Source organism: Dicentrarchus labrax, unplaced genomic scaffold, assembly GCF_905237075.1.
Source record: "Dicentrarchus labrax unplaced genomic scaffold, dlabrax2021, whole genome shotgun sequence".
Classification (NCBI taxonomy): domain Eukaryota; kingdom Metazoa; phylum Chordata; class Actinopteri; family Moronidae; genus Dicentrarchus; species Dicentrarchus labrax.
In genome coordinates, this window is record NW_026136712.1 from 8,131,371 (window position 1) to 8,157,862 (window position 26,492).

Here is a 26,492-nt window from a genome sequence, read left to right on the forward strand (position 1 = left end):
CCTTCTCTGTTTAGAGTCTTGGGGAAATTGACATACTGCCAGGTTGGAAGAAGCCGGGGTCGATTGGATATTGTCATCCCCTCCAGATTTATCATCCATATGGATGCGCTGCCATGTAGGACCTCACTTATATTTCCACATATAAGGTGGAGGTGCCAATAACTTGTGATTTATACTGTATCACATATATTGTCAAAAACTATTTTGGGGAAAATGGGGTTTCAGAAGCATCCATTTGAGAAGTGTCTGACAGTGATTCGGTTGAAACTCAGCAGGAAGATTTTAATAAAGCAGTCCAAGATCACTCCACTATGGTACAATGAGCATTACCTAAAACTCTGTTGTACATTACGCATTATCTCCTCAGCCCTTAGCAGGAACATATATTGCTGTGTAATGTTGTTCAAATCGTAAGTCAAAATACTTCAGGGTTGCTCTCCATTAACCTGTAAAGATTTCAGCTGCTGCTGTGTTGCAGGCCGGTCAATTACGGTTTCTGTGGGTTTTTGGAAATAGTCAGTCTGTCTTTGTCTTCCGTGATGGATCTTTCCCTGTATGATTGTTCATCTGCCTCAAATGTAAGTAAGGGATAAAGCCCGACAAGGTGTCCATTATCAGGAATTAATGGACAACGATGAGGTCGGTGCGGTTTCCTCTGCAAATGGTTGACAAAGAGTAAATATAATTTGACAGTATGTTTAACACAAGCTATCCAGCAATATCACTGTACCAAAAGCACTTTACTTTTTCTCTTTTTTTCCCTTTCTTTTTTTTTTTGCTGCTGTTAAGCTGACCAACAACACTTTATACTGTTTTTCATTCAACTCTTCAACTGTACATATTCAAATTCAAGTTTATAAAATTGGTCGCAGAATGTCTTTTCTTCAAAACTATACCTGTCAGAGGAACATGGAAACAAAGTGTTTTCTTTCAGCTTTCTTCTCCTCTTTTGGCTTGTTTGTTTAAAAAAAAATACTTTATTTTGATTATATACAGTCTAGTTTATAGGGATTAACTGTAGGCCTATCTCTGTTGTGCTATAGCTTCCCGTCTGTCCACTATATTACTGAAATCAACATAATGAATTAATTTGCTATTGATACATTTAAATATTCATTGCAATTCCACTTGAGTCAAAAGCTGAGATCTACTACTTATCCTAAAGACGCTGAAGTTTAATAAGTAAGTTAATAAGTAAAGCTTTATATAACAAGTTACACACACGGAAAATATAAATAAGTAAAACGAGAACTGGAGACAGACCAAACAAAGATGCACAAAAACAAAGACAGGGAAGTAGATCTATAAAGACGCTTGCCTGTAGAGATTATGTGTGTCTGTGTGTGGAGTGCTGGTTATAGTGTGACTGAGAGAAGACTGAAAAAGAAACTAGTATAACAATCAGTTCAAAATACTGAATGCAAAAATCCAGTTTCACACTCACACAGGAAGAACCAACTCCAGACATTTTATCTGTCTGTGTCATTGCTGCTGAACATGTGATCCGTGTCCTTAGGCTTTCTTGGCAAGATTCGGGAACAAATTGGTAGACTTCCCAGGGACACATAAAAGACTTTGTTCCAAAAAACCTGTATCCTAGCAAATGTCTCACATGACAGCTACATTTTTTTCCTTAACTAAACTGCTTTGGATGTTTAATGATTTTTGTTTTGGTCTTAATGATTTAACAATATTTACTTTGTGCAAAAAAAAAAAAGAAAAAAGAAAATTGATGTGGAGAGAAGCTGATGGTGGTCTGGATTACTGTGTTTACCATCGTTAAATGTGCTCTCACATGTGTGTACACACACACACACACACACACTGGGAGAAAGGAATTAGAGAAAGCTGATGACACCTGTCTGTCCCTGTTGGGCAGGAGTGTAAAGGTTAAACGTTTGTGTCATAGCTGGCTCCATGGGGGTGTGTGGTCAGGAGGGCTGGCAGACAGCAGGTGGCCAACAGTGAACAGTTTGGGCAAGATACAACCTGGAGCTCGAACCAGCGAGGCTTCCAAACGTGCACAAGGCTGCACAGTGGATGTGGTGATTTAAATGGGAAATGAGAGGATATTACATGCTCAGTCTGCAATCAAAAACTAATATCCCCTCTTTATCATGCTCCAAATATGCCCCTCCTCTTCCAATGCATTAAATACAATTAAACTAACGACCATATTCCTCTCAAATTGCTTTCAAAATAATGTGATATGAGAGTTTCTCCTTCTCTGTCAACTTGGAGAGGGTGACGCGCAAATTCATTATTTTTCTGCTGTTATTTTAGTGTCGCACGGGCTGAGGGTGGAAGGGGCGTGGGTTTGATAAACAGGGCGTGGATTTGGCAGTCGGACTGGAAGGGCTTGTTGAGGGTTTCCAATAGAGTCGCTGCCAAAGGAGCCACGGGAGCGCACAGAAGGCACGGAGCGCCGCGGGACATAAATCCACAGCCACCTTTCAGCTGAGCCTCGCTGGGACTAGTTATTGAGGGAAAAAAATAATAACCTACAAGTTGCCCCTGATGCTGCTATAGAGCTGACGAATCCCGAGAGAGAGGCAAAGGGAGAGTGAGATAAGCTGGGGCAACATGTGGAACCTTTTGATGCGCGCAAGGCAACTTCTGCGCCACTTGCCGTTGTGGCACGAGCGCGGCGGTTTTTCTAAAGCTTTCTCAGTTTGAGTAACTTTTCAAGTCAGTAGTATGAAGTACTCTGGTATGGCATGTTTCCTGCGTTGTGTCCTCATGCTCAGGATTGCGACTCATGGGATGTAGTAAATGGAGAGCTGCGTTCAACTTTGGACACCTGAAGGTGCAGTCCAAGCTGTCCGTCATCTTTACCATGATCATTCTCTTCACTTACCTCTTTTACTGCCTCAACGGATACTGTGACTCCTTGCCCAGGCCGGTTTATGACCAACAAAGTCAGTTCCAAAGCAAAATTATCTTAAATGATGGACACGAAGCGTCAGCGCAGCAGCTCGGCGAGTATAACGCGTCTCAAGTCTCGATTGTCCGGGAACAGCTGTCGGACTTGTCGAACAGCGACGCTCCATCTAACAATATATCTATAGCCAATAATTTCGGCAGCAAAAAGTTTCCTCAGGCCATCATCATAGGAGTGAAGAAAGGTGGCACTCGGGCGCTGCTGGAGTTCCTGCGCATCCATCCGGACGTGAGAGCCGTCGGATCTGAGCCGCACTTCTTTGACCGCTTCTACGATAAGGGGCTGGAATGGTACAGGTAAGCTGCTTTTTTTTTTTTTTTTAACTTGATGATACAGAAATTAAACATTTACTCTGCGGTTCCGAAATGACCGGAATAGTCATGAACTGTAAGGGTCAAAGTTCAGGGGCAGAAGTCGCGGACGCCTGATTGGAAGTTGTAGCTGCTCACTGTCACTTGTCAGGAGGAAATGTCTGGAAATTGAGCTGTAGACTTTATTCTTCTTCCACAAGATCTGTATAAACAGAAGCCTTTTGTTTTTATTAAGCTTCGTTTCGAGGGCTGTAAATATATAAGGAGGCATTGGATTAAAGGGAAATAATAAAAGAAAATCTAATTTATTTATCCTGTGATAGGTCATTCGTTGTATTAGGCCTAGTGGTGTTAATGTGCAGTGGTAAAATCAAGTCATGCACGGCAAGTAAACTGGGGCCCTCACCACAAAAGGTCCCCTGTTCTTCTAGGTTGCTTGTAAATACGCAGGATATGTCTTTTATCTTCAGTAGTTGAGCATCTTGTCTGACCGGTCTGATGAGGTGGATTATGTCTGATCAGACAGATGTATACAAATGAAATGTAAAGAACTAATTTTGTTTGTTTGGAAACTGTCTGACCTTTTAAAGCGTTTTAAAAAATAGGCCTATACGTCGGTACAGTATGAGGATTTCAAATTGAGAAGTGGGCAGTGTGTAAAGACTTTCTGTCTGCCTTTTTTCTTGCCTGTTTTTTTTCTCACAATGGAGAAAAGTGCTTTCATGTGCACACAAACCCTTATTATCATGTATTTCCTAGTTCGCTTATTACAGTAAATAATGAAATATTAGTGACTCAGCATGATGTAAGAAAAACAGGGCTAATTTAAATGCACTCTCCACTTATTTGCCCACATAAAGTATGATTTTGTGCAGCCACATCGTCTTGTGCCGGTGTGATCAGTTCCTCTTCTGTCCTCTCTTCATTAATATCTCTAAGCACCAATAAGAGGCTCTGCTGATAGCTTCCAAGGATGGCAGCGTATTCAGTCCTCTGTCAATAAATTGCTGTTTATTGAGCTGACAAGCTGCTTCCCTAAGTGTCCAGTGTTGGTCCCCTGAGGGCCTCACAACCAGCCTGATCACAGAGGGAGGATGGGTTATGGTTGTGGATGATGGTAGTGTGGATGACCCCTCGGTCAGGTAGTCATGTGTTTGCTTGAGGATCAGCCAAAATGGGCTATTGAAGGTGGATAGCAGCATTTCTCATTTTTGTTTTTCCGATTGAATACCAGACAAATAAAACATTTAAAGGGTAGTAGCAGGCAGTAAGACATTAATATTAGTTAGTATGTTTAAATTGATAGATAAAATGGGTGACAAATATAAAAAAAATAAATTATATTTTATATTTTAAGTAGCTGCCTGATATGTGATAGTACAGAGATGAGAGAGAAAGAGACAGAGAGGGAGGGACAGAAGAGAACCATTACAGAGGGAGAATGGAGGGAAAAGACCTTCAGAGTAAATGACAGTTTGATGAAGAGATGAGGAGAGGAGAGGAGAACATGGAGGTGTGGAAGAAAAAATGTGGGGTTGGAGAAAGAGACAGAGAGATGCAGGGAGAGATCAATACAGCCGGGTAATGATCTGTTCACTGTGAGGCTCAGGTAGACATCAGAGATCAAAGCGTGTGTGTGTGTGTGTGTGTGTGTGTGTGTGTGTGTGTGTGTGTGTGTGCACAGGTGTTAGTTTGCTTTCTCATTACTCAGTACAGGAAGAGGAAAAGGATGCGGTTTTCCTGGTGGATGCAAGTCACGTATCAATGTGTGAGACATGTGTTATGACCATACAGTTGTGGACAGCAGCTTGTTAAAGCAGTTTCACTTTGAGTTTGAAACGGAATCACCTCAAATTGTACGTTTTATTCGAGTAGTTCTGTTTCAAACACCTGTTTGTGAACAGTGTTCACTGATGTGAAAAAGCAGGATGAACTGAAACAAATGAACAGTTATTGATTAATCTGCTGATTCATTTCTAAATTAATGGTTTGGTCTATAAGATGTCTATCATAGTTTCCTAAATTCCAAGGGGAAGATTCCTTGTTTTGTTCCAGCTCTCAGTCCAAAATCAAAAGGTAGTCAGTTCGCTACCCCCCTCACTCTTGTCAGATGAACTCAAGTACCCCTTCCTCAACTACACCAGTCATGTTCCGGATGTGTTTATTAATTTTAAACAGGATTTTATTCAAGAATATTGGAAATATGAATATTATTATTATTATTGCAGTTGAACAGTCAGTGTTTTTTGTTTGTTTTTTTAACTTTGCATTTAAATATTATATAAATTGTGGCACAAGCTAGATGTCCCTCTAATTAATTATTTTTTTAGATGACCTTTTCAACTATTTAGTCATTACTCTTGGCTATTTCAACTGATTATTCATTTTTAGATTATTTCCTTCAATCATTTATACATTTATAGTCAATTTATCTGTTGCTTTTTGCTATTTCAACCATTTATCCATTACTTTCAGCTAACTACTGAGACTCCTCTGCTTGCTTACTAACTGTGCACTCTCAATGTTAAACCTGCTGACTCAATATGTTGGTATTTGTTTACTGATTTTCTTTATTTATTGTAATTTCTATTTTTTCAAATGAGTTGAGCTACATTTAAAAAAACGATTTCACGTAGCCCCTGGCAACTGCAGAAGTACACCCCTGGTACACTTTACCCCTGGTTGGGAGCCATGGACTACATCTAAATATATCAATACAGCATAACAATCTCTTCTAACCTTGTACCAATGTCCCCTCTAATATTTTCCACCAGATTTCAGATTGTTTTTCTCAAATCCTGACTATATTTTTTCTCTTGCTTTCTGAGATGTTCTGGTTGTATCAGTTTGATAGTGTAAAGGGTATTTTTGCATGCACCTTGCTGGGAAATAAAGCAAAATGTGAGTAAAGCGTCAAACATTTTTTTATTTTTTCCCCCACCAGTTAAGAACTAATCTAAATAGGGTAAAACCCAAACTTTTGATGAAATGCATTTTTAGCTGAAGTGACACACGTTGGGATCTGTAGTCATCTGAATGGTGACAAAGCAGAACTGAACACTAGAAAGGGTCAAAGGTGAGGAGACCAGCGACCTTTACACGTTCCCTTGTACTGCTTTCTGTTGTTGGGGAACTGACCTTACCTTTTACTCTCTTTTTTTCTTCCTCTCCTTTTCTCTTTTGAAGGCATAATGAAACGTGTGTTTTCGCTCCATCCTAATCCGCTGACAGCTCGTGTCAACACTGTTTGAATTGGACCGGTGTAATGACAGGTCAGGTATTAACATGGACAGCTCAGGGACGTGCGGAGTGGCTGAGAGGGATTAGGACCCCGGTCGCAGTTAAACAAGGCCTTAGCATGAGTCAACAGTCCCAACCAGCCACCCCCTCACCTCGTAGCCCTGGTCTATGATGAGCGCTTCAGTATTTCTACTACACTTCTACCTTTAGTGCTATAGGGGAAGCTTATTGTACCCATGGGCTGTGTAGTTCACCGGCTTACAGACAAGCAATATGACTTACTGGGACTTTTTTTAACTTTTATATGAGGCAGATGTAAATGCTTCGAAGCATACACAAGTAAGCTCTAGTCCAGTGTTTCCCAACCAGGAGAAATTGTACCTCAGGGGGTACTTCTGGGTTGCAAGGGGGTATGTGGAAAGATTGTGGAGAAGCTCTGCTTATTTAAAAAAAAAAAAAGGAATTATGATTTGGTTTTTAAAAATATATCCACATACAGAGTCAGCTGTAAGACACAGACTGTCCTTCCAATAAGAAGAGAAAAATGTCTTACATTCAGGTGACAAAGCCATCTAGTGCAGTTGTATACACACTTTTTGGTGTCAAGGACCCCCAGATTACCCATCAGGCAGGTGTAGGTTTAGGGATACCTGTCTGATAAGATTTAACTACAGTCTGTACTGCGAATTGGAGGATTGACAGTGAGTGTGAAAAATATGAACTGAATAGTCATTCTCATACATTATCTCATTGAGTTAACTTTCAGCCAATTAAATAAGAGTGGATGGATGGCTCCACAAAATATCCGACTTCGCTGTGGGAGTCCCCTCCTTTGTTTACTTGTGACAGTCAGTTTTGGTTCCTTTCAAACATAACCACGACAGTTCTCTAACCTTAACCACAAGGTTATTGCTGCAACCATGAAAACGAAGGTCCCATAACAAAATAGTCATTTCTACCTAAATCACAATGTTTCCCTAACATGTTTTCCAATAGTAACTTTTTTGGAAGGCACAAACATGATATCATGATAGGAGCGTTAGGTCATAAAGGGCAGTTACAGTTACGTTTTTTTGTCATATAATTTGAAGGTATCACGTGAACATTACATATTGTGATTAAAAGTGTATGAAAACTTGTTAGCAAGTCTAACAGTTGTGCAAAAGTAATGGATAAATTATTAAAGTAGTTAGCTAAAGTGATGGATAAATAGTTCAAATAATGAGCTAAACGTAGTGGATAAATGGCTGAAATAGCAAATGTGATGGATAAATGGTTAAAATCATTAGCTATCCAGCTCAATGAAAACAAACTGTATTTGGAACATGATATTTGAGTTCATCTGTGGGGGCTGTGGAGACACGTCCACAGCTCCAGTCTCTTCCTTCCTTTTCCATAATTTCTGAAAATATTAATTTAGTGTAATCATGCATTCATTGACACATCTCAACATTGACCTGTCCCTATATGTGGTTATGAATAATCAGTAGACACATCTGACTTCCCTGTTCCTTCCTACCTTCCTTTCTTCCTACACTTTCTGCCCTCCTGCCTATTGCATTCTTCTAGATATCATATGTAGTTATAAAAATATTATTCATTTAGTGTAATTACATGTTAAGTAACCCTGTGATTCCCATATATCAATTTAAAACAGAACCGTTGTATGTGAAGCCAATGTCATCTGAAACTGGGCTGGAAAGTATCACTTAAACATGTATTCTCTGACAGAGCTCTTCATTTCAAAGTGCTGCCTGTGTCTTTGAGCTCGGAGTCTTGGCCCCTGTCTTCAACTGGTAACCAAGTAAAACACATGGACATCCTTAAAGGAAGCATTTGGCAAATTGTTTTAGAAAAAATGCTTATATGTGGAAAAGCCTTGGCTTTGCCATCTACTGGAAACGATTCTGTGGTTTAGTGGTGGAGAACGAGGGTTTAGACAGCCATGGTGTGCAAGTGAGTGAGTGTGAGCATGTGTGTGAGCTCGGATTCATTCACACTGCTTCAGCTCTACCTGAAGCCCGTCCACTCCCCCTGATTCTCTCAGCATCTCTCCGCCTTTTCTTGACACTATAAATATCTAGCAGATATAAATGTCATTTCCCGATATCGATCGCCTAAAATAGGCTCTTACTATTGATCTCTCTCTCTCTCTCTTTATCACGCCGTTGCAGCAGAAATGAATTAACTTCTGAATATTCAATATTGTTGACAAGGAGCTGTTACTCCCTTCCACCGCTGACATTTATACCGCACAGCCCGAGTGTTGCTGGAGAGGATTTATTGGCTTGTCCAGGTCCCTCAAACTGTGTAATGTAAAGCCTGTTAGAGTTGAGTTGATGTTTTTTTTCTCTGTCTCTAAATCTCTTTCCTTATCGACTTGTTCCTTTGTCCCATAGAAGCTGAAGTTGTGTAATTCAACTGAGTGCTGGATGCTCTACCTAGACAGGAATGTCCAGGTTTTATTTCCTGTTAGACTCTTCTACCAATCACAGGGGATTCTCTGGTTGAATTCCTCTCTGCTCACATTCTTGGAAGCTGCATTTTGCAGAGTGTTTTTCAGACTGACTGGGGAAAGAGAGGCTTTCATGGAAGAATTTGGAAAAATAGGAAATGTATAGATCTTGCTAGAAGAAAGAAGGCTTTGTGCAGAGGACAGGGTTCAATGCTCAGTGAGTATTTGAAGCTGCATCAGCGAAAGAAGGAAAAACTGGTCAGTTATATCCATCCAACATGGCATGTCGGTCAGAACCAGTAAACACGACATGACACAGGCTGCTATTTACATGTAAAGGGATTTTTGTCAAAATTAATACAATATGTAAATTAAGCTGGGAAAACTACAAGTGTATGATCAAACATGACTTATATGATAAATTGGATGGGAATAGGTATAGATTTTTATTTGGCGAGAAAAAAGGTCTGATTCAACTCAGTCATCAATATTTTGACAGCTTATCATTGGTTGACCTTTCCCCTCCCAGCATGCCGTGTCTCATCCAATCAGAAATAATAGATCCAGATGACTGATGAGAAGATCACTGGGGGAACACTTCAGTCACAGTTACAGAGTGTGCAGAAGGAGAAAGTTTGCGTCGTTCATCACTCTGACTGATTTTTAATTTCAATCGTCTGGGTTTTAATTCCCGACTGTCAGACTGGGAATGTGCGCTTCCAGTTAAAGACTCGAGACATGCTGTTAAGTTTTCTTCGGCCTCAAACTCATCAGAGTCTGCCTTCCCTTATTAAACAGACAGAGATCAGGATGACTGATGAGCCGCTGTGTTTAATGGACCACAACAAAACAATCATCTTTCTACTTCCTCCACCTTCTCTACGTTATTTGCCTTTATTTTCTTTGTTTCAGCTGACTTTTTCTTTTTAAATTAGTGTGTAAATGAGTAAAGAAAAATAAATAAATAAGTCCAATCTTTGCATGGGATGGAAACTGTCTTAATCATATAAGAAACAGAAAGTGAAAGAGGAATAGAAAAAATTTGTGACACCACAATTGTGAATAGATTGTGTAAAGGTATATGTGGATGTGAAAAATAAGGGTTCATTTACAAAAACAGATATCTCCATTTTGATTTATTTTTGTCTGTGTAATTAGATGATTTATTCATTTTAAGAATAAACATAGTTTTTGCAAATTAACTGTTAGTGCTGTACAGTTTTGGGGGTGCTTGCGCCATTTTATGTAACTTTATATGTTTTACTCTAATACATTTATTACACCTATACTGCAGTCACTTTTCAAATGAATACTTGCAAAACTGATACTGATAACTGATACTGACACCCATATGTACATTGAAAGAGTTCTTGGTCGCAGTAATCACTCCTCCTGTCCGTATTGGCCATTAAGAGATCCATTAATGGATGGATTGTATTTTTTCTGTTAATACTTACTATGAGTAAAACTTCTAGCCTTTTATTTTTATATAAATAAAGGATCATTGTGTATGTATGTGTACAGGACTCTTGTGTAACTGCATAATATTAAGAACGTCTGATGTTATTGTAATTTTAATTTAAAGGTATACTGTGTAAAATTTTGGAGGATCTATTGGCAGAAATATATTCATGCATAATCACCTGAAAATAAGAATTGTGTTTTCGTTACTTTAGAATGAGCCGTTTTTATCTACAGGGGGAGCAGGTCCTCTACTTCAAAGTCCGCCATGTTTTTACAGTAGCCCAAAATGGACACACCAAACACTGACTCTAGAAAGAGCCTTTCTCATTATTTGCAGCCACCATACTTTCTCCTACACGCTGTGAAGGCCGAGCTGTATTCAAGTGGTTGCAATCTGTAACTTCATTGCTAGAGGCCTCTAAATCCTACACACTGGTCCTTTAAACAATTAATCAGTTACCGGAATATAACAGAAACAGAAGATTGTTTCAGCTGTAAATTACAATATATTCAAGATCAACCATCTCACGAAAGTTAAGGATTCAAATAGTTTTTTAATTCTGCTGCCTTCAGTTGTTATTTGTCCCACTGTTTTACTTTAAGAAAAGGATCTGAATATAAGATCAACCCACTTTCCATTCACAGAGATTACATTAAAGAAAAAGAGATGCATACTGCAGTAGATACAGTACATGCACTGATATTTATGGCTGTTTGGTTTTGATGCACCGACCAGATACCCACACCAAGTTAACCATCACTGGTCTGTCTGAAGAGGCAGGTAATTATTGACTGTGTGTGTGTGTGTGTGGCCGTGTCTCACTGGTGTCTATCTCTGTTTAATGTCTGACTGCCTGGGTGGGGGGTAGAGGTCGTGAGAACCTGCAGCCACCCCGAGAATCCCACAAAGAAACACACCTTTCTTTGTCTGCTACAAAACCCTCCTCGAAAACTCCCATCGGTTTGACTTAACCAACTTAGAGGAATTGGTTAATTGTCGGTGATGTCTGCGCTGGTTTTGAGAGGAAATGAGATTAATTATGCCTGAAAATCTGGCACCGAGAGCTAGAAACGAATTTGAGGACAAACAAAACATCAAACAAGACGCTGTGATGGGAGGAAATCTGGAAACCAACACCAGCTCCTGCTTCATGTCCATCCAAACTCTACTACGTCCTGTGTGTTTGATGTGTGTGTAAACGTGGCCAAGGCCTGCTCAGTCCACTCTGATGAGCCTGATAGATGGCACTAATAGCAGGCCGCTGAACGGACTGTTTCCAGTTGTACAAGCCGTGCCTCTGCCAGCAGTGATTTCCGTTTTTCAGCTTAAAACGCTGCTAACAATGAGCTGAGAAACCACAAGGAGAGGCAGGCTGAAACAGCTTGGAAGTGGGTTTTTAGGATCGGACAGTATCGAGTGTTCTTATTGGTCGGGACCTGGGGAGTTGCCAGACAAGCAAAAGTCCATATTGAGTCGATTACAGTGTTTCTGAGGTGTGTGTGCACATGTGTGTGTACTCATTTAGAGAAGCAGTTTAATTAGTGAAAACGTGGTTGTTTTCTCTGTCGACGGTACAGACTCAGAGAGGAGGGTAAACATTAAAGTCTGTACGTGTTTAATCTTTAACTGGACTGACTGACCTTAAGGACAAACAAGAATCTATTTATCTATTGTAGAAATATAATGTTAAAAAATGATTAAATATTAGTTTATGTGACAAAATATGAGTTCCTCTAAATATCAATAACAATTTTAATATATTTAATATTTGGATAAAAGGAAACTTTGCTTTTTCATTCATGTACATATTATATAATCTTCTAACATGAATACTTGCTTTAAAGCTGCATCCGGAAATTATTTTTGTGATTTTTTAAAACTTAAAAATCAATTATCAAAAATGTTTCAAAATCAATTTTTTGTCAATTAAATAATCAAGTAACTATTAAAGATTTCATCTTTATTTTGCTCATTTTATGGTAAATTTAAAGAATTGTATTCTGAATTTTGATTTTCCACATACATTCCCACCTTATCACACCATCCTACTTGCAGCCCAATTATGTAACTGCGGCGAGGACATCATGACATCACAGGGGTCAGGATCTCCCCCATCTATCCATCCGTCCCTCCCTCCATCCTGTGTTCAGGAGATCGGATGAAGGCCGGGTGGAGCCCCCGAGGCCCCTGGCAGCAAAGAGATAAAGCCACACAAGTAGGCCACTGTGGGCCCGGCAGGAACACGACTGCAGATTTTCCCATTTGATAAGTCAGGAGGGGTTGGAGCAATCAGTGGCAACACACACATACACACATTCACTTCCACTCGTACATATGGACACACATATTACACTCATACATAAACATTCAAACACATATAATAGGCTTTGCCTTATTTCAATGTTCTGCCATTACAGGTTGTTCTGCTATCAGAGAGATAAAAATCTTCCTGTTATTCATTTTCTTCTTTTTTTTCTTCCTGTGGTCACTTTTAAGTATTTTGGTTGGTTCTATTTTCTCTTTATGATCATCATTTTGCACTTTACTTCCCAGAAGTAAAAAGCTAACATTAGGCTACAAATAAACTACACCACAGACGCATGACTTCAATGTCACCACCACTAAGCTTTATGATGACGATTATTGACAGCTTCTGTAGTGTAGACACTTGGCAATTGCCAATTGACACATGAAAGCTACAAAAATTACGAGTGGTGTATTTACTGACATGTTCTATGTTGTAGATTTAAAATGTAAAGATCTCTTAAGATCGTGTGAACCACAGACCTTATTTCAGGCATCTAAACAATTGACTTTGAGGAGACGGAACCAGAAGTGCAAAAAAAGCTGACTAACTTCTTGGACTCATTCCTGCAGCACATTATATATACTATACAAAAACAGACTTAAGAACAGTTTTCATTAATGAAAGCAATAGTACGATGGCTTTGGGAAATTTGAATACTGGCTTTCATGCCGAGATTTAGATGAAACGAAACCACTCGTGTCTGTGCAGTAAATATAAGGCAATCAACAGCCAGTTTGCTGAGCACAAAGACAGGAAACAGGGAAACAGCTACCTTGGCTCTCTTCAGAGGTAATAAAATCCACCTTCCAGCACCTCTACAGCTCTGTAATGGCACTTTATAACTTGTTTTACACTGTTTTATGGGGGTCATGTGTCAGACATAACCCCTCGTAAAAGGGTGAATTGTCATGTTTACACTTGTGCAGATTATACAAACAAGATATAAAGTGTTACCTTTGGACAGAGCCAGGCTAGCTGTTTCCAGTCTTTATGCTAAGCTAAGCTATCGGCTCCAGAAACATATTTCAGACAATGAGAGTGGTAACAATTTTCTCATCTGACTCTCAATCATTTGGCATTTTAGAAACAATTCAAACAATTGCAAGCCAATGCTGTGGGTTCATACAGTGTAGAATGAGCGTCTTTGCTGAAATTCACACATACATTCACACAAGAGCCCACGCACCCACATAGATCTTCCTCTGTCATTATTGCCGCCCTGGTTTCTCAGAGGAAACTCTGACTGACCACTTCTGATTTACTTACTCGCTCTCAGGCCCTGTGATGTCTCTATTAACTGTTACGCCTCTATTTTTCCCCTCAGCTAGACACATTCTTCAGCTCTTTCCTACCGACCTACCCCAGTGATGCAAACCTCCTCAATAAAAATACTCCTGCCCACCCTGGTGCGTCAGCCAGACGGTAACCTTCAGAGTGTGTAATAGTCCGCCACACACACGCTGAAGTGAGATACAGTAACGTGATGTGCGAGCAATATGGGTTTATGTAATACAGATATTGTGTAAGGGGCTGACGGATAATATCTCATGACAATATTCAGTGCGGACTCTTTTTTTACTTAAACTGTTTAATTTTAAACATTCTTAGACTGTTTCTACCTTATTTTTTGTCTTTACTGGAAAAGGCCTCTGAAACTGCATTTAGACACAAAATGTCTGCAATGAGAACCAGATGCAATTACTTATCATTAATCACTTTAGGCTTAAAATCTCCTTTTGGTAGCCTGAAAAAATAAGAAAATGTCCAAGAAAGAAGTTCTCCCCATTTTTACATAGCAATGGATACATTTAACAAAAGGCTAAATATTGGCTGTCCAACTAATGCAGTGGCCCAATTCCAACAGACACAAAGAGAAGTACTACTTTACCTCCCCTTTTATTGAGTTGCTTACAGTCCCCGCTGACTTCTAATCAGCCCACAGAAGCTCCTCAGCCCTGTATTTGCCGTCAGTAATGACAAACCTCTCCCTCCACGCAGCAGCTCTTACAGATCTTTGAACACACACAGGCAGGCTGTATCTGTCTTCATGTGTCCCACTGTAGTGGTAGAGGATGTCAATGTGTTTTAACATTCCTTCACACATGTCAAATGTATTCATAACAGCCTGACTTTGAAGGATACAGTAAAAGCCAAGTGGAGGCTTTGAAGTTGTAAGAGAGAGATGGGGAAAAGTGGAAAAAGTAGAGGAGGTGAGTGAAGGCGAAATGGAGGGATAGAGGAAGGAAAAGAGGGCGAAACATTGAATGTACGCGAGAGAAATCTGCACATGATGACATGTTGCATTACATGATCCCCCATGATCCCTGGTGGTCTCGCCCTCTGAATCACAACCATCTGCCGCTGACCTTCAGGGTGGAAGAGTCCATTTCCGTGCAGTACAGGCTGGTGGGGATTAAGAGGGTCCGGGAGTCTGGCCCCTGGCCCAGCAGAGCCAGTATGGATCACAGCTTTTAGAGCTCCGAACCCCGGGACCAGAGGGAAACTTCCTAACCTAGAAACACTTCCCTCATCTCCGCCCTACACGCACACACACACACACACACACACACACACACACACACACACACACACACACACAAACTGAGAACTTCATTGCTCCCAGATGTGGATCCATCCTGTGGAAGGCATGCTCAGATGGTTAGTGTGTGTATGTGTGTGCGCAGTGTTTACATGTGTGAGTGTATGTCAGAGTAGAAAGCACAGAAAGAGAGAGAGAGATTTAGAAAATGAAAATGGCTTGTGAGTGCGTGCCTTCCACTAGAAAAGCGATAATAGGTACTGTGTTTACAGTGCCTGCAGGTGCCCTTTTTACTTTAAAATACACACACACAGTCACATTTGATTAGCACTTTAGTGGGTGAAACCCTTAATTCAGGGCAGCAATCTGCCCTATAAAGTCACAGAGCAGTAATTTCAGAAACAGAGAAGTTTAGAAAAAATGGTTTTCAGGCTGTAAAATAGATATGGTTAGATTAAGAGTAAGGTCAACATCTATGCAGGACGATATATATGCCCATGGATGTATTAAGGGAGAATTGGACACAGCCAAAAAACACTTCCTGCTGTAATAAAATTACCCGGATGAATGCCTACTGCGGCCTATAGAGCATGCGCACCAGAGACTCACGCCAGCTAACTTCTGGTTCAGCTCTCCAAGGATAAAATGATTTAATTGTGCGGCTCTTCTAGAATTCCCAAATGTAATCGGACCAAGTGGATCAAATTGTAATAGTGAACAAAGTCATGTTGCAGAGGTTGTGGCATGAAATTTGTTGCTTCTTTCACACCGTCAGCTAATGGGAAATAGTCTTTTTGGGCTGCTGTGTATCACTGTGTCATTATACAGAGGCCTTCCTCTTGTCTCCAGTTTATAACACAGACTTTATTTCTTCAGACTTTATTACGCTTTAGCAGGACAAGCTAAACTAAAGCAGTTTTGTTCTCACTCGTGATTGGACCAAATATGTAGTTACCTCAACTTGGCTTGTAGGGCAGAAATGGAAAATGCTGTTCAGATAATGTGGCCCCTGCTCCTCTCCTGTTGCGTTTGTTGAGAGCCTGACGTAGGTCCGTATACAGCTCACTCATGTGTCCTCATATTCTTGTCATAAACAGTAGCCTATTAGCCTGCAGTCCTTTAAACAGGCCCTAATAAAGCCTGCCCACCCACCCAGAGCTCAGCTAAATGTGAGTGTGTGAGAGCGTCTGGACACATTTGTATGTACAGATAAACTCACATCTGCGTACTTTCAGACCTGACCACATTCTTGCTCCAGATGCTAACGGTAAAGGTGCGATGAAAACAAACATTGGGTCGCTAGGTTTCCCTAAACTCTTTTTGGAAACCACACAGAGGCCGTGGTCTCTGTGGTCGCTCACGGCAACTGGTATCAGATAAAAAGAACAAACAGTGTTTTTATCTTCATGAGAAAGACAGAGATTAGATGCTTTGGAACACTCCAGGTTAATGAGAGGATTTCTGTTTTTCTTCTCTCCATCTGTACTCTTACCTCTCATTCCCCCCTTTTCAATTCATCCTTCCCAACATTTCTCCTTTGCTCTTCTCCGATCCCTTCCCTGCACACCCACCTCCGTGTGCTCCACCACTGTGTGGCCTCCTCCTGGGCTTTTTTGTTGTAGCCAGGCTGTTCTATGATTACAGGCTAGTGGTCCGAAATGTAAACATGGTGTCAATGGAAGTCCCACTCACCCTCGAATGGAACACCATGGCTTCCATTAGAGCGATGCCTGCTATAGACACACTTACAAAACACCAAACAGTGCAAACACGCTGGCACCTCAGTTGTTTTTGCTTTCAGATCTGGTTGTGGGTTTTGGATGTCGCTGCCTGCAACCACAGAAAAATACAAAAATGCTAAAAATATCTTGCATGTTATCCTGCATTTTGCATATCGCCCTTTGGTACAGTGTTTTTCTTTGTATTCTTTGAATATAAAAGATAAAAAAATAGATGATGTTAGTCTAAGTTTTCCAAGAGTAACAACAATAATGTTTGAAAGGAGAAAATTGTTCAGCAAACTGAAACATCAACTTTAACTGTCAGGTCTTAGTTTCAGTCCCTTTAGGGCAGAGGGGTTCTTTCTGCCGCCACTGTTTTGGACTAATGTTCAAGACCCATACTGGGAAAAATCCATCGTAAAAGAAGCAGACTCCACTGACAGTTATATTGAAGTGCACTGCGACCAAAAATATGTTGATTAAAGGATGCAACTCTCCCTTTTTTCTGTTCTCAAAATACTTAATTGCTCAGGCATGTTTTCTCAGGGGCTGTTGGGAGTCGGCCTGTGAAATGCAGGAATCACAGGTAAATGAGGCAGGTTGAGGGGGGAAAGTATAGGTGAACCAAAACAGCATGCAATTACCGCAAAATAACCTCACAGACTGATGTGAGAGTAACACTATCCGAGGGTGGAATTTCCTCCCAAAGCCGGAGTTGTTAAACTATCCTTGGATCTAAATGAGAATTTTTTTTTTTTTTTTTTTTCTGAAATCGATATTCATAAAAACTATACTGCCACTCACGTCATGTGGTGACCAGAAGTAAGTCTGCGACCCACAGACTCAGAGACTTGGCTTCTGAGGGATATGTTGCAGCTTAAGCTTTGGCCCGAAACGCTCATTGTAATGATGAACACTATTGTTTTTGTAAACTTTTCTCCCTCAGGTATTTGCTAGTATTTTTCTCCCAGTTTTTTGTTTAGCCCCTGCCCTGTAATACAACTCAGAGCCTTCTTATGAATACCATAAGTTGTCTATTTGGTGTTACCCTCGTAGCTTCGTGCCAGGGGACATGCCGGACTTGGAGCTGACTGTGTGTGTTGGATCAGACAGAGAGGAACATGGGGTCGGCTCCATCACCACACACCAGAGCTCAGAGCCCCGTAAGCCCTTCACTTACAGACCAACCACGAAGACTCCGACCCAACCATCACCACATGCCTGCTGAGGAGGGAGGGGAGGAAGCATGGAAATTAGCTGAGGGATCTTTCACAGTTGCAACACTGGCATTCCTCACTGCTTAGATTTCTATAACACAAGCCGGGCCTGAGATTTGAATCTACTCTTTAAAGTCAACAAAAGCGGCTCTATTTTTGTTGTTTTTTTTCTTTTAAGAGAGGAAAATTGGCAGGATATTTTTGCACATCGGAGGTTATTAGATTCCATTTTAGCGTTACAGTAGCATTTGAATGAAATAAAGGACACAAGATGAATAGGTTTTCCTTTCCCAACCCATTTCCCTCGTTTTATATACAATCTGCTCTGGCACGTTATAAGGGCTCTCAGTCAAACGCAGGCTTTGGTCAGGGTTTGTTAAACTTTTTGAGGTACTACTACGTCTTCTAAGCCTCTGAGTCATCTAAGTAGGGGTAAAGATCAGGAGGAAGAGGACAGCCCAGTCCTCTAAAAGCCAAAGTGTGCCTAGAATACCTCAACCACTGATGATAATAACAATCAGAGGGCCAAAGGCAATAACCAGGGTTGAGTTCGAACACATGGCTACCATAAGACGATACTCAACTAACCTGTTTGTTACAGGATACTTTAGGCCTTGTGCCTGTGTTTTCTCTATGCATTACTAACTAAAGACTGCTGCAGCCAAAATATTCATTAGATTAAAGGCTAATTCCAGTGTGTTACGTCTTCTTCTTATTTTTGTAACTTTAGCTTTCGTAACCTAATTTCTTTGAGTAATGATATCATTGTACTTCATATGAGATGTGGGAACATAGAAAATGAAAATAAAATCTTAGTTGTAATAATCAGAGTAATTCTTTCACTTCTCTTTATCTCTTTATCTTTATCTTAACAGTTTTTGCATGTTTGGGATGAGACTCAGAGAAATTAAAGAGTCAGTAAGTTAAGTTATTATTTTCATTATTCATTTGTTATATGTCCAGTGTTTTTTTCAGTAACAAACCTTTTTCAGTAATTAGTAGTGTAAGGAATTGAAAAATTCAGTACCTACACTACAGTTACTAATACTCTGTTAGCTTGTTAGCTTGGTGCAGGGGTTAAAGGCGCAGTTAACCTTAAAACAAAAGAATAAAAATGTTGTCCTATTTTTGTGTAGCCTGTTCTTAGCTGGTTATCTAAAATTAGCCATTGTCAATTCAGGAATAATGTGGTTTTGTTCAGTTGGAGTTGGTGTGCAAACCCCACAGGTTCAGTGCAGTCACTGGGACTGACTTTAAGCTAGCTGTTGATGGTCAGTAAATGTACGTCCAAACATGGCTGTTTGTTAAACCATAATGTCTCTTTTTGTGTCTACACCTGTTAAATACACAATATGTGATAGGTGTGGAGGGTTTGGAGTTGTTTAAAGGCACTTGAGCTGTGGTGAGCAACAAGCTAGCTAACTTTTGAATCGTCTGTTTACTTTCAAATAAAATATAATAGAGTAATTGAGTCAATTTTAAAGTGATTTGCCCAACGCTGCCATTTGAAAAGGATTCCCGTAGTACACAGAAAGGGGAAAAACAATTCATTAAATAAGCAAAAAAATATAGTAGCGTTGACAGAAACCCTTCCAACCCTACTGTGAGACGACAAATACCAGTGGTGTGACAGTAATGTGGCTATTATTTCAGTCCTTTGGGAAGGTCTCCCAGCATTTGTGGAACAAGAGCGGAGGGAGAGTCCGGGCTGTTATGAGCCTGTTTAGGAGGAGGCAGCGGATGAGAGGAAATTACTTTTCTGAGGTTAATATAGTCTTGCGGTTTTCCTACAGTAGCCGCTCACAGACTCCCTCCCGGCCTGCACTGACATGGTCACTCCATCAGTGCCAGCAGCTAATGTCATGTTTATCTCCCTCTAATCACAGATTTAGCCCACTAATTACAAAGCAAAATCAAAAAGCCTTCAAGGCAAGTGAGGCATCATCAAAGGAATGTTATGAGAATTATGAGTAAAAACAAGGGAATGTATTATTTTTTCCTAATATATAGATGTTATTTTTGTAATATAGAGCATACACTGTGTTGGCATTTTCTGAAGTATAGGCTCATGGGAATGTTGAGAGTACAGTTTTATTAATAGTCTTTCTCTGTTTCTGTCTTTCTTTTTCTCTTTCATGCAGGAACCTGATGCCTCGTACTCTGGAGGGTCAGATCACCATGGAGAAGACCCCCAGTTACTTTATCACCAAAGAAGCCCCTCGCCGAGTCTTCTCAATGAGTCGCCACACTAAGCTCATCGTGGTGGTGCGTGACCCTGTGACCCGGGCTGTTTCTGATTACACCCAGACACTGTCCAAATCTCCCGGGCTCCCGTCCTTCCAGAACCTGGCCTTCCGCAATGCCACCACAGGGCTCATCGACACGTCTTGGAGTGCTGTGCGCATTGGCATCTACGCCAAGCACTTAGAGAACTGGCTGCGCTTCTTCCCGCTCTCGCGCCTCCTCTTTGTCAGTGGCGAGCGCCTCGTGACGGACCCAGCAGGGGAGATGGGCCGGGTCCAGGACTTCCTGGGACTCAAACGCGTGGTGACAGACAAGCACTTCTACTTCAACCAGACCAAAGGTTTCCCCTGCCTGAAGAAGCCCGAAGGGAGCAGCAGGCCGCGATGCCTGGGAAAGTCAAAGGGCAGGCCCCATCCCCAGATCCCCTCTGAGGTCCTGCTCAGGCTCAGAGACTTCTACAGACCCTTCAATCTAAAGTTTTACCAAATGACCGGCCACAATTTTGGTTGGGACTGAATGGCTACTCACCAAAGCTCTTAAAAACTGTTAGTAGCGTTCTTGTTAAGCCAACTACCAGACAGGGATACCTTGAAGACATTGTGTGTTACCAAAGCTTTTATTGTGCAAAAGATGCCTTTGTGTCATTACCTAAGCTATGAAAACTGACTATGAAACTGCCTTTGTCCAGATTTAAAATAGCCATGCTAAAAAGGTTTGTGCGAGCTTCAGTCCCCTGAGCCACAGTAGCAAGCAGTGCTAAGCAAAAGCTTTGGAGAAGCACTTGGTTGTGGCCCATGCTGCTGGAGTGTGACAAGCGCAAGCCGCATCGAAGCGTACTGCTTATTTGCTTTAAATTGGAACTTCTAGTACTTGGCACCCTGAGTGACAGAGGTATGCTAAGCTCTCATTGCTGTCCAAAACATTTAACAGCACAACTTCTAAATTGAAAATAACCCCAGAGAGATGCCAACGCTGCAGAGATGTGCCTGAAGTTAAACCAAATGTCAAATGAGTAACAAGCCTTGACAGCCGGGCAAAGCTACGATAAACCAAATGACATATTGGAGTTTTGAGACATAGGAGCTCTGCTAAAAAAAAGAACAACAGAGTGAGGTAAGAAGCAAAGGGTTTTGAATTATGCACAATGGTACAATCAAAATAAACCGTTAAATAAGTCATTCTGGATCACTTAAATTCCATCAGCATTGTTCAGTTCAACTCTGGATAAATTATCTGACACATTTATACTGTGTATGCAGTTACAGGAAGTTATTTTTTCTTCAGTTCTTTCAACGCAAGCTCCTTTTCTGGACTGTCTTTTAATTTTATAAAAGAAAAAAAGATGTAGCAAATGCAGGATGATACCTGGTACTGGTGCAAAAAGGCACCCGAAATATAAAACATAGTCCACAATGTGCTGTAAATATGCTGTTATTTAAGTTTCCAATACAATGCTTGTATAAAATGTTCTTTACGACAACACCTGTATCTGTGACTGTTTTCAGCTTCATTTAATCATCACCTCCACAAACGGTACTTAAATGCAACTGTGTATTTCTAAAGGCTTAATTTATAAGATGACAAACTATTGTTGAGATGTTTTCTCTGAGACTTTTGTATTTGAAATTCTGCTGGAAATTCTGACTAAAACCTTCGTTCTAAAACATGTGTTTTGGTCTCATTTTTGCGTTGAACTTCATCCACTTTGTATTTATTCCAAACAAACCAACATTACTGCTGCCAGGAATATAAAGTACATCTGCTTAGCAGATGATTTTTTCCTGGAAGTGACCTAACAGACACTGGATGATTAGAAAAGAAAATACAATTAATCACTGTTGTGTGATTTTTAGGAATGACTTATAGGAAATCTGACATTTAGTTACAGAAAATGCTTATATTATACTTTAATCTTTAACCTTCACTTATTTATAAAATCAAGTGTCAAACTCACAAAGAGAATGAGTAAATAACCTTTCTAAATGGGCTCGACCCGGGAATTTAATGACCAAACAATACCGTTCACATCAACAGTTGAGGCTAGAGCCAGCAGCTAGTTAGCTCAGCTTAGCAACTGACTACTCTGTCCATTGGTAACAAAATTTACCTAACCTCAGGGTGGTTACATTTTGTTTACTAGATTTCTTCCTCCAACATTAACTCCACTGAGCTACAATCACAGCTCTGCCACAGTTTACAAAGCTATTTGCATTGCTTCATAGGGAGCCTTGTTGGAAAATGAACAGCAGAACTAGCTGTTATAGTAAAAGGAATAGCTTGACATGTTTAAATATATGCTTATTTACTTTCTTCTTGAGGGTAAACACTGGTCTGAGAGAGTTTTCAATCTTCTACTATTTTGAGAGAAAATAAGCACATTTAGCCAAAATGTGAAGCTATTCCTTTAAGCATACGTGAGTGATCAGTCAGTCTTTGACAAACACTTGCCAGATGAAGTGTGCAGAGATTGGTGGAGGGAGTGGGCAGTAAGGTGGATGGGTCGGGGTGTAGGAGGGGTCATATGGGCTAAATTTGAAGTTAACACAGGACAGTGGCTTTTTCTGATGTGGCTTTTTCTGATGTGTAAGCAATCAATTCACTGGGGTGATTGGAGACCTTTTGGGGATGGCAATCTTTGACCTCTCTGCTCCCCCTTGACCTGTGAGCCTGGTCGCCATAAACTGCTGACCGCTACCGCCGCGCTGGTTAATGGAGTCGCCCTGCATGAGCTATGAGGGTGGATGCATGCTCTCACACACATGCACACACTCACACACAAATAAACACACACGGGCATACAACAACTCCCCCCTGATCCATTAATATTGCATTCTCAACCTCTGGGACCTCCACTGAAGGGAGATGGTCCGGATCAATAACTGCCTGTTTAGTTTATTGGCGGTGGGGATATGTGCTTAGACATACCATGTCCCACTGTCAGTTTGATTTAACTCAGGGGTCGAGCATGGGTCGCTATCATACATTTGTAAAATATTATTTAACACCTGATATATCTTCTATACATCTGTAATCGATGCAGGGCCTAAACACACACACACACACACACACACACACACAAGGGCGGGCGCACACACACACACACACACACACACACACACACGTATGCTGAACAAGATTTTAATCTTTTCAGGGCTGCACAGTCATTACGGTGGTTTCTGTTCCATCCATCTACGTTCTTATATCATTTCATTACAAATTAGTAGTGGTATCTATTTTAGGGGTTTCCATTATGGGGGGGCGAGGTAGTTTCACTGAGCCATGCCACGAACAGCCATGAGCAGGGGAACCGGGATGGCACAACTCAGGACTGTTTTTTCTATTATAATGTGATGGCATTGCCTGTGTCCCTCATCTTGAGCAAGTGTAGGGGTGATTTTAGTTGCAGACGTAACCAGCAAACAGCATTCAGCATGGGGCTCTTGGTGCTTCTCGTTCTTTGTATCAGTTTTGTTGTAGTACTGATAATAAGTACAACAGAGGAAGGACTCAATGCCCCTCTCTCCCATCGTTTGCATGCGACGACACATTCTTGACCCAATCCGCTGGCCGTGACAATGTGGCTCTGTTGAGGGGGGGCCCTGCTGTGAGACTACAGTGAAAACACATGTCATCACTGCGTGGCTAACACGAACCGTACCAGGCCCATGTCAAGTAGAAAAATCCAGCAGAGAAAGGCAAGCTGGAATCAAATATACATGTTTTTCTTTTTTTTTTTGTGGAAACATAACACAGTAGGTGAACTTAAAGATGCACCAATCAACATTTTTATATTAACGATGGATCAAAAGACTGCATGTCATGTCAAAAGGGTTGCACGTTGTGAAGAACCCACAGAGAATTATCACCCAACTCTGCAGTTCCCCTCAGCTCTATGGAGCTTTATAGCAAATTAATGGCACACACCTTTACTTTGTTGATTTACGGCTATCACTGTTTTTGTCAACAGATGTTTGAGCGAAAATACATGCTCTGATGAACCCGCTGTATGCTACCTGTCCAGCAACAAACTGCAGACAGACTAAATTAGCAGTTAACATAATGGAACATTTAGCAGCTAAAGAAACAGATATTTCCAGAAATCTATTTTAGACCGTTTTAGATTAAACAAGCTCAAAGGGGAGTGAATAACTTACATTTGGCAGGTGTCCAGAAACGCTAAATGAATGCTAATGTTGCTCTGTATCTTCTGGATGTGGAAATAAGCAACTTCTTGCTAAACACTCCAATGTGTCAACTTAAAAGGTGATAATATGTTAGTGGCACATTTTTATAGCTTGTTCCCGCTGCTAACTAAAAACTGGATTAGAAAACTAGAAATATCGACATACCAGTGAAGAAAAGTTACCTATTTTTCAAAACTCAGCAGCCTTGGAATTTTTTTGCTAAAACTTGCAAGCGTTTGGCAGGTGGGTGGTATTCATTTTCCACCCTGCATACTCTCCAGTTATAGAATATCTTCAAGTCACCCAACCCCATTCATGGGTGAGGAGTGCGCAAAGGGAACCAGCCAGCTATGTCGACGAGTTTCCCGCTGGTGAAAAGTTTCCTTTATGTCTCTTTCTGCACCAAAGAGCCCTGAGACTTGAGATAGCAGCAAATCTCTTATTCATCAGCTGACTGAAGTTATCCAGGCCTGACGGTATTGATATGCAAACAAGATGGTTCAGCTGCAGGTCTGCAGAACAGGCCATTATCCAAAAAGCCCTGGCTCCATTCCTGATACATTTCTCGTCGGTCACACAATGACCCTCCTGTCAATGGTCCATGTGAGCGTCTGGCTCCACTGAGGGTGCATAGCATCCAAAGACACATGGATTAGAGCAGACCCGGATATTGGGATGGATGGGCCAATGTTACCTCTTCAGATCTTTACACCCCTAATGAAAGTGACTGGTGACCCTTGAGGAGGTCAAGTGTCCTCACTCAGGAAAAGGGATGGCTTTTTGGAGACTTTGCCAGCTTGCTTACATGGCACTGCATCAGTTCAATCATGCATGGAACAGCTGGAGGACAGGAAGACGTTTTTGGGGACCACAACACTTGCCAGGCAGTCATACAGCTTACCGTAGTGCCTACTGCACGCCCATACTGGTGCAAATTAATTGTTAGTTCATTTGGTAAAATGTAACTGTTCATTCTGAAATACCAAACTTTCATTGTGCCTGTGCCATGCAGTACAATGTTTTTGGAGCATTGTTGTACATTTCCACAAAGCTTATTTGAGGATCATACATGCCATGTACATGCACATGAGGAAGAATAAAGCCGTGCATACGCTACACGATTTGAGCCCGTTTTCTGACATTTGGATGAATTTCTGCCATTATCACGCTCTCGTACAGTTGATCAGAACCACAACTAGATTCCCCAAGGTCAGTGTCTTTTTTCTCACTGTGCCTGTGTGAAGTGGCAAACATAGCGCCTGAAATTTCCATGCCGATACAATGCATCATGTTGACAGAACATATGGAGGCCAGGTTGGTCAAGCTGTGGCGACAGCAGGTGTACTCCTCTTCCTATCATGACTGATATGAACAAGAAAAACGCTGGCAGGAAGTAGTGTCTTGAGCTAAATGTTAATGTCAGCATGTAGTTTAGCGTGTAAGCATGCTAACATTAGATAATTAGCACTAAACACAAAGTAAAGCTGAGCCTGATGGGAATGTCATTTGTTTTGCTGGTATTTTGGTCATAAAGTATTGGCCAAATTAAAAAAAAGTCCAGATAATGGGATTAGATGAAAAGTCAGGAGATCATCAAAGTCTAATTCAAACCAAATGTCATGGCAATACATCCAGCAATTTTCTAGATAGATTTCTGTCGAAACCACAATTTTTAACCACCACAATGGCACTAAAGGACAAGTTTGGGGACCAAAGTCAGTGTATTGTGTGGGAATAATGAATATCTGTACCAAATGTTATGGCAATTAATTTGATAGTTGTTTAGATATTGATATATATATATATATAGATATTGCACAAAAGTGGTGAACCAACTGACCAAAAGATGACTAAAATATGAATCAAA

General features: G+C 40.8%; 1 protein-coding gene across 1 annotated transcript; it reads left to right on the forward strand.

The window, feature by feature from the left end:
- Positions 1-2,369: 2,369 nt before the first annotated feature.
- si:dkey-121b10.7 (heparan sulfate glucosamine 3-O-sulfotransferase 6) lies at positions 2,370-22,105 on the forward strand. Its single transcript, XM_051416589.1, has 2 exons — positions 2,370-3,237; positions 20,339-22,105. The coding sequence occupies exons 1-2, from the start codon at positions 2,759-2,761 to the stop codon at positions 20,955-20,957; spliced, it is 1,098 nt and encodes a 365-aa protein (XP_051272549.1). The 5' UTR covers positions 2,370-2,758; the 3' UTR covers positions 20,958-22,105.
- Positions 22,106-26,492: the final 4,387 nt, after the last annotated feature.

Excerpts from the sequence above, each read along its gene's own strand:
- si:dkey-121b10.7 (XM_051416589.1), top strand. The coding sequence starts at position 2,759 with ATGGGATGTAGTAAATGGAGAGCTGCGTTCAACTTTGGACACCTGAAG. Across the intron at positions 3,238-20,338 it reads AAGGGGCTGGAATGGTACAG|GAACCTGATGCCTCGTACTC; the intron begins GTAAGCTGCTTT and ends TCTTTCATGCAG.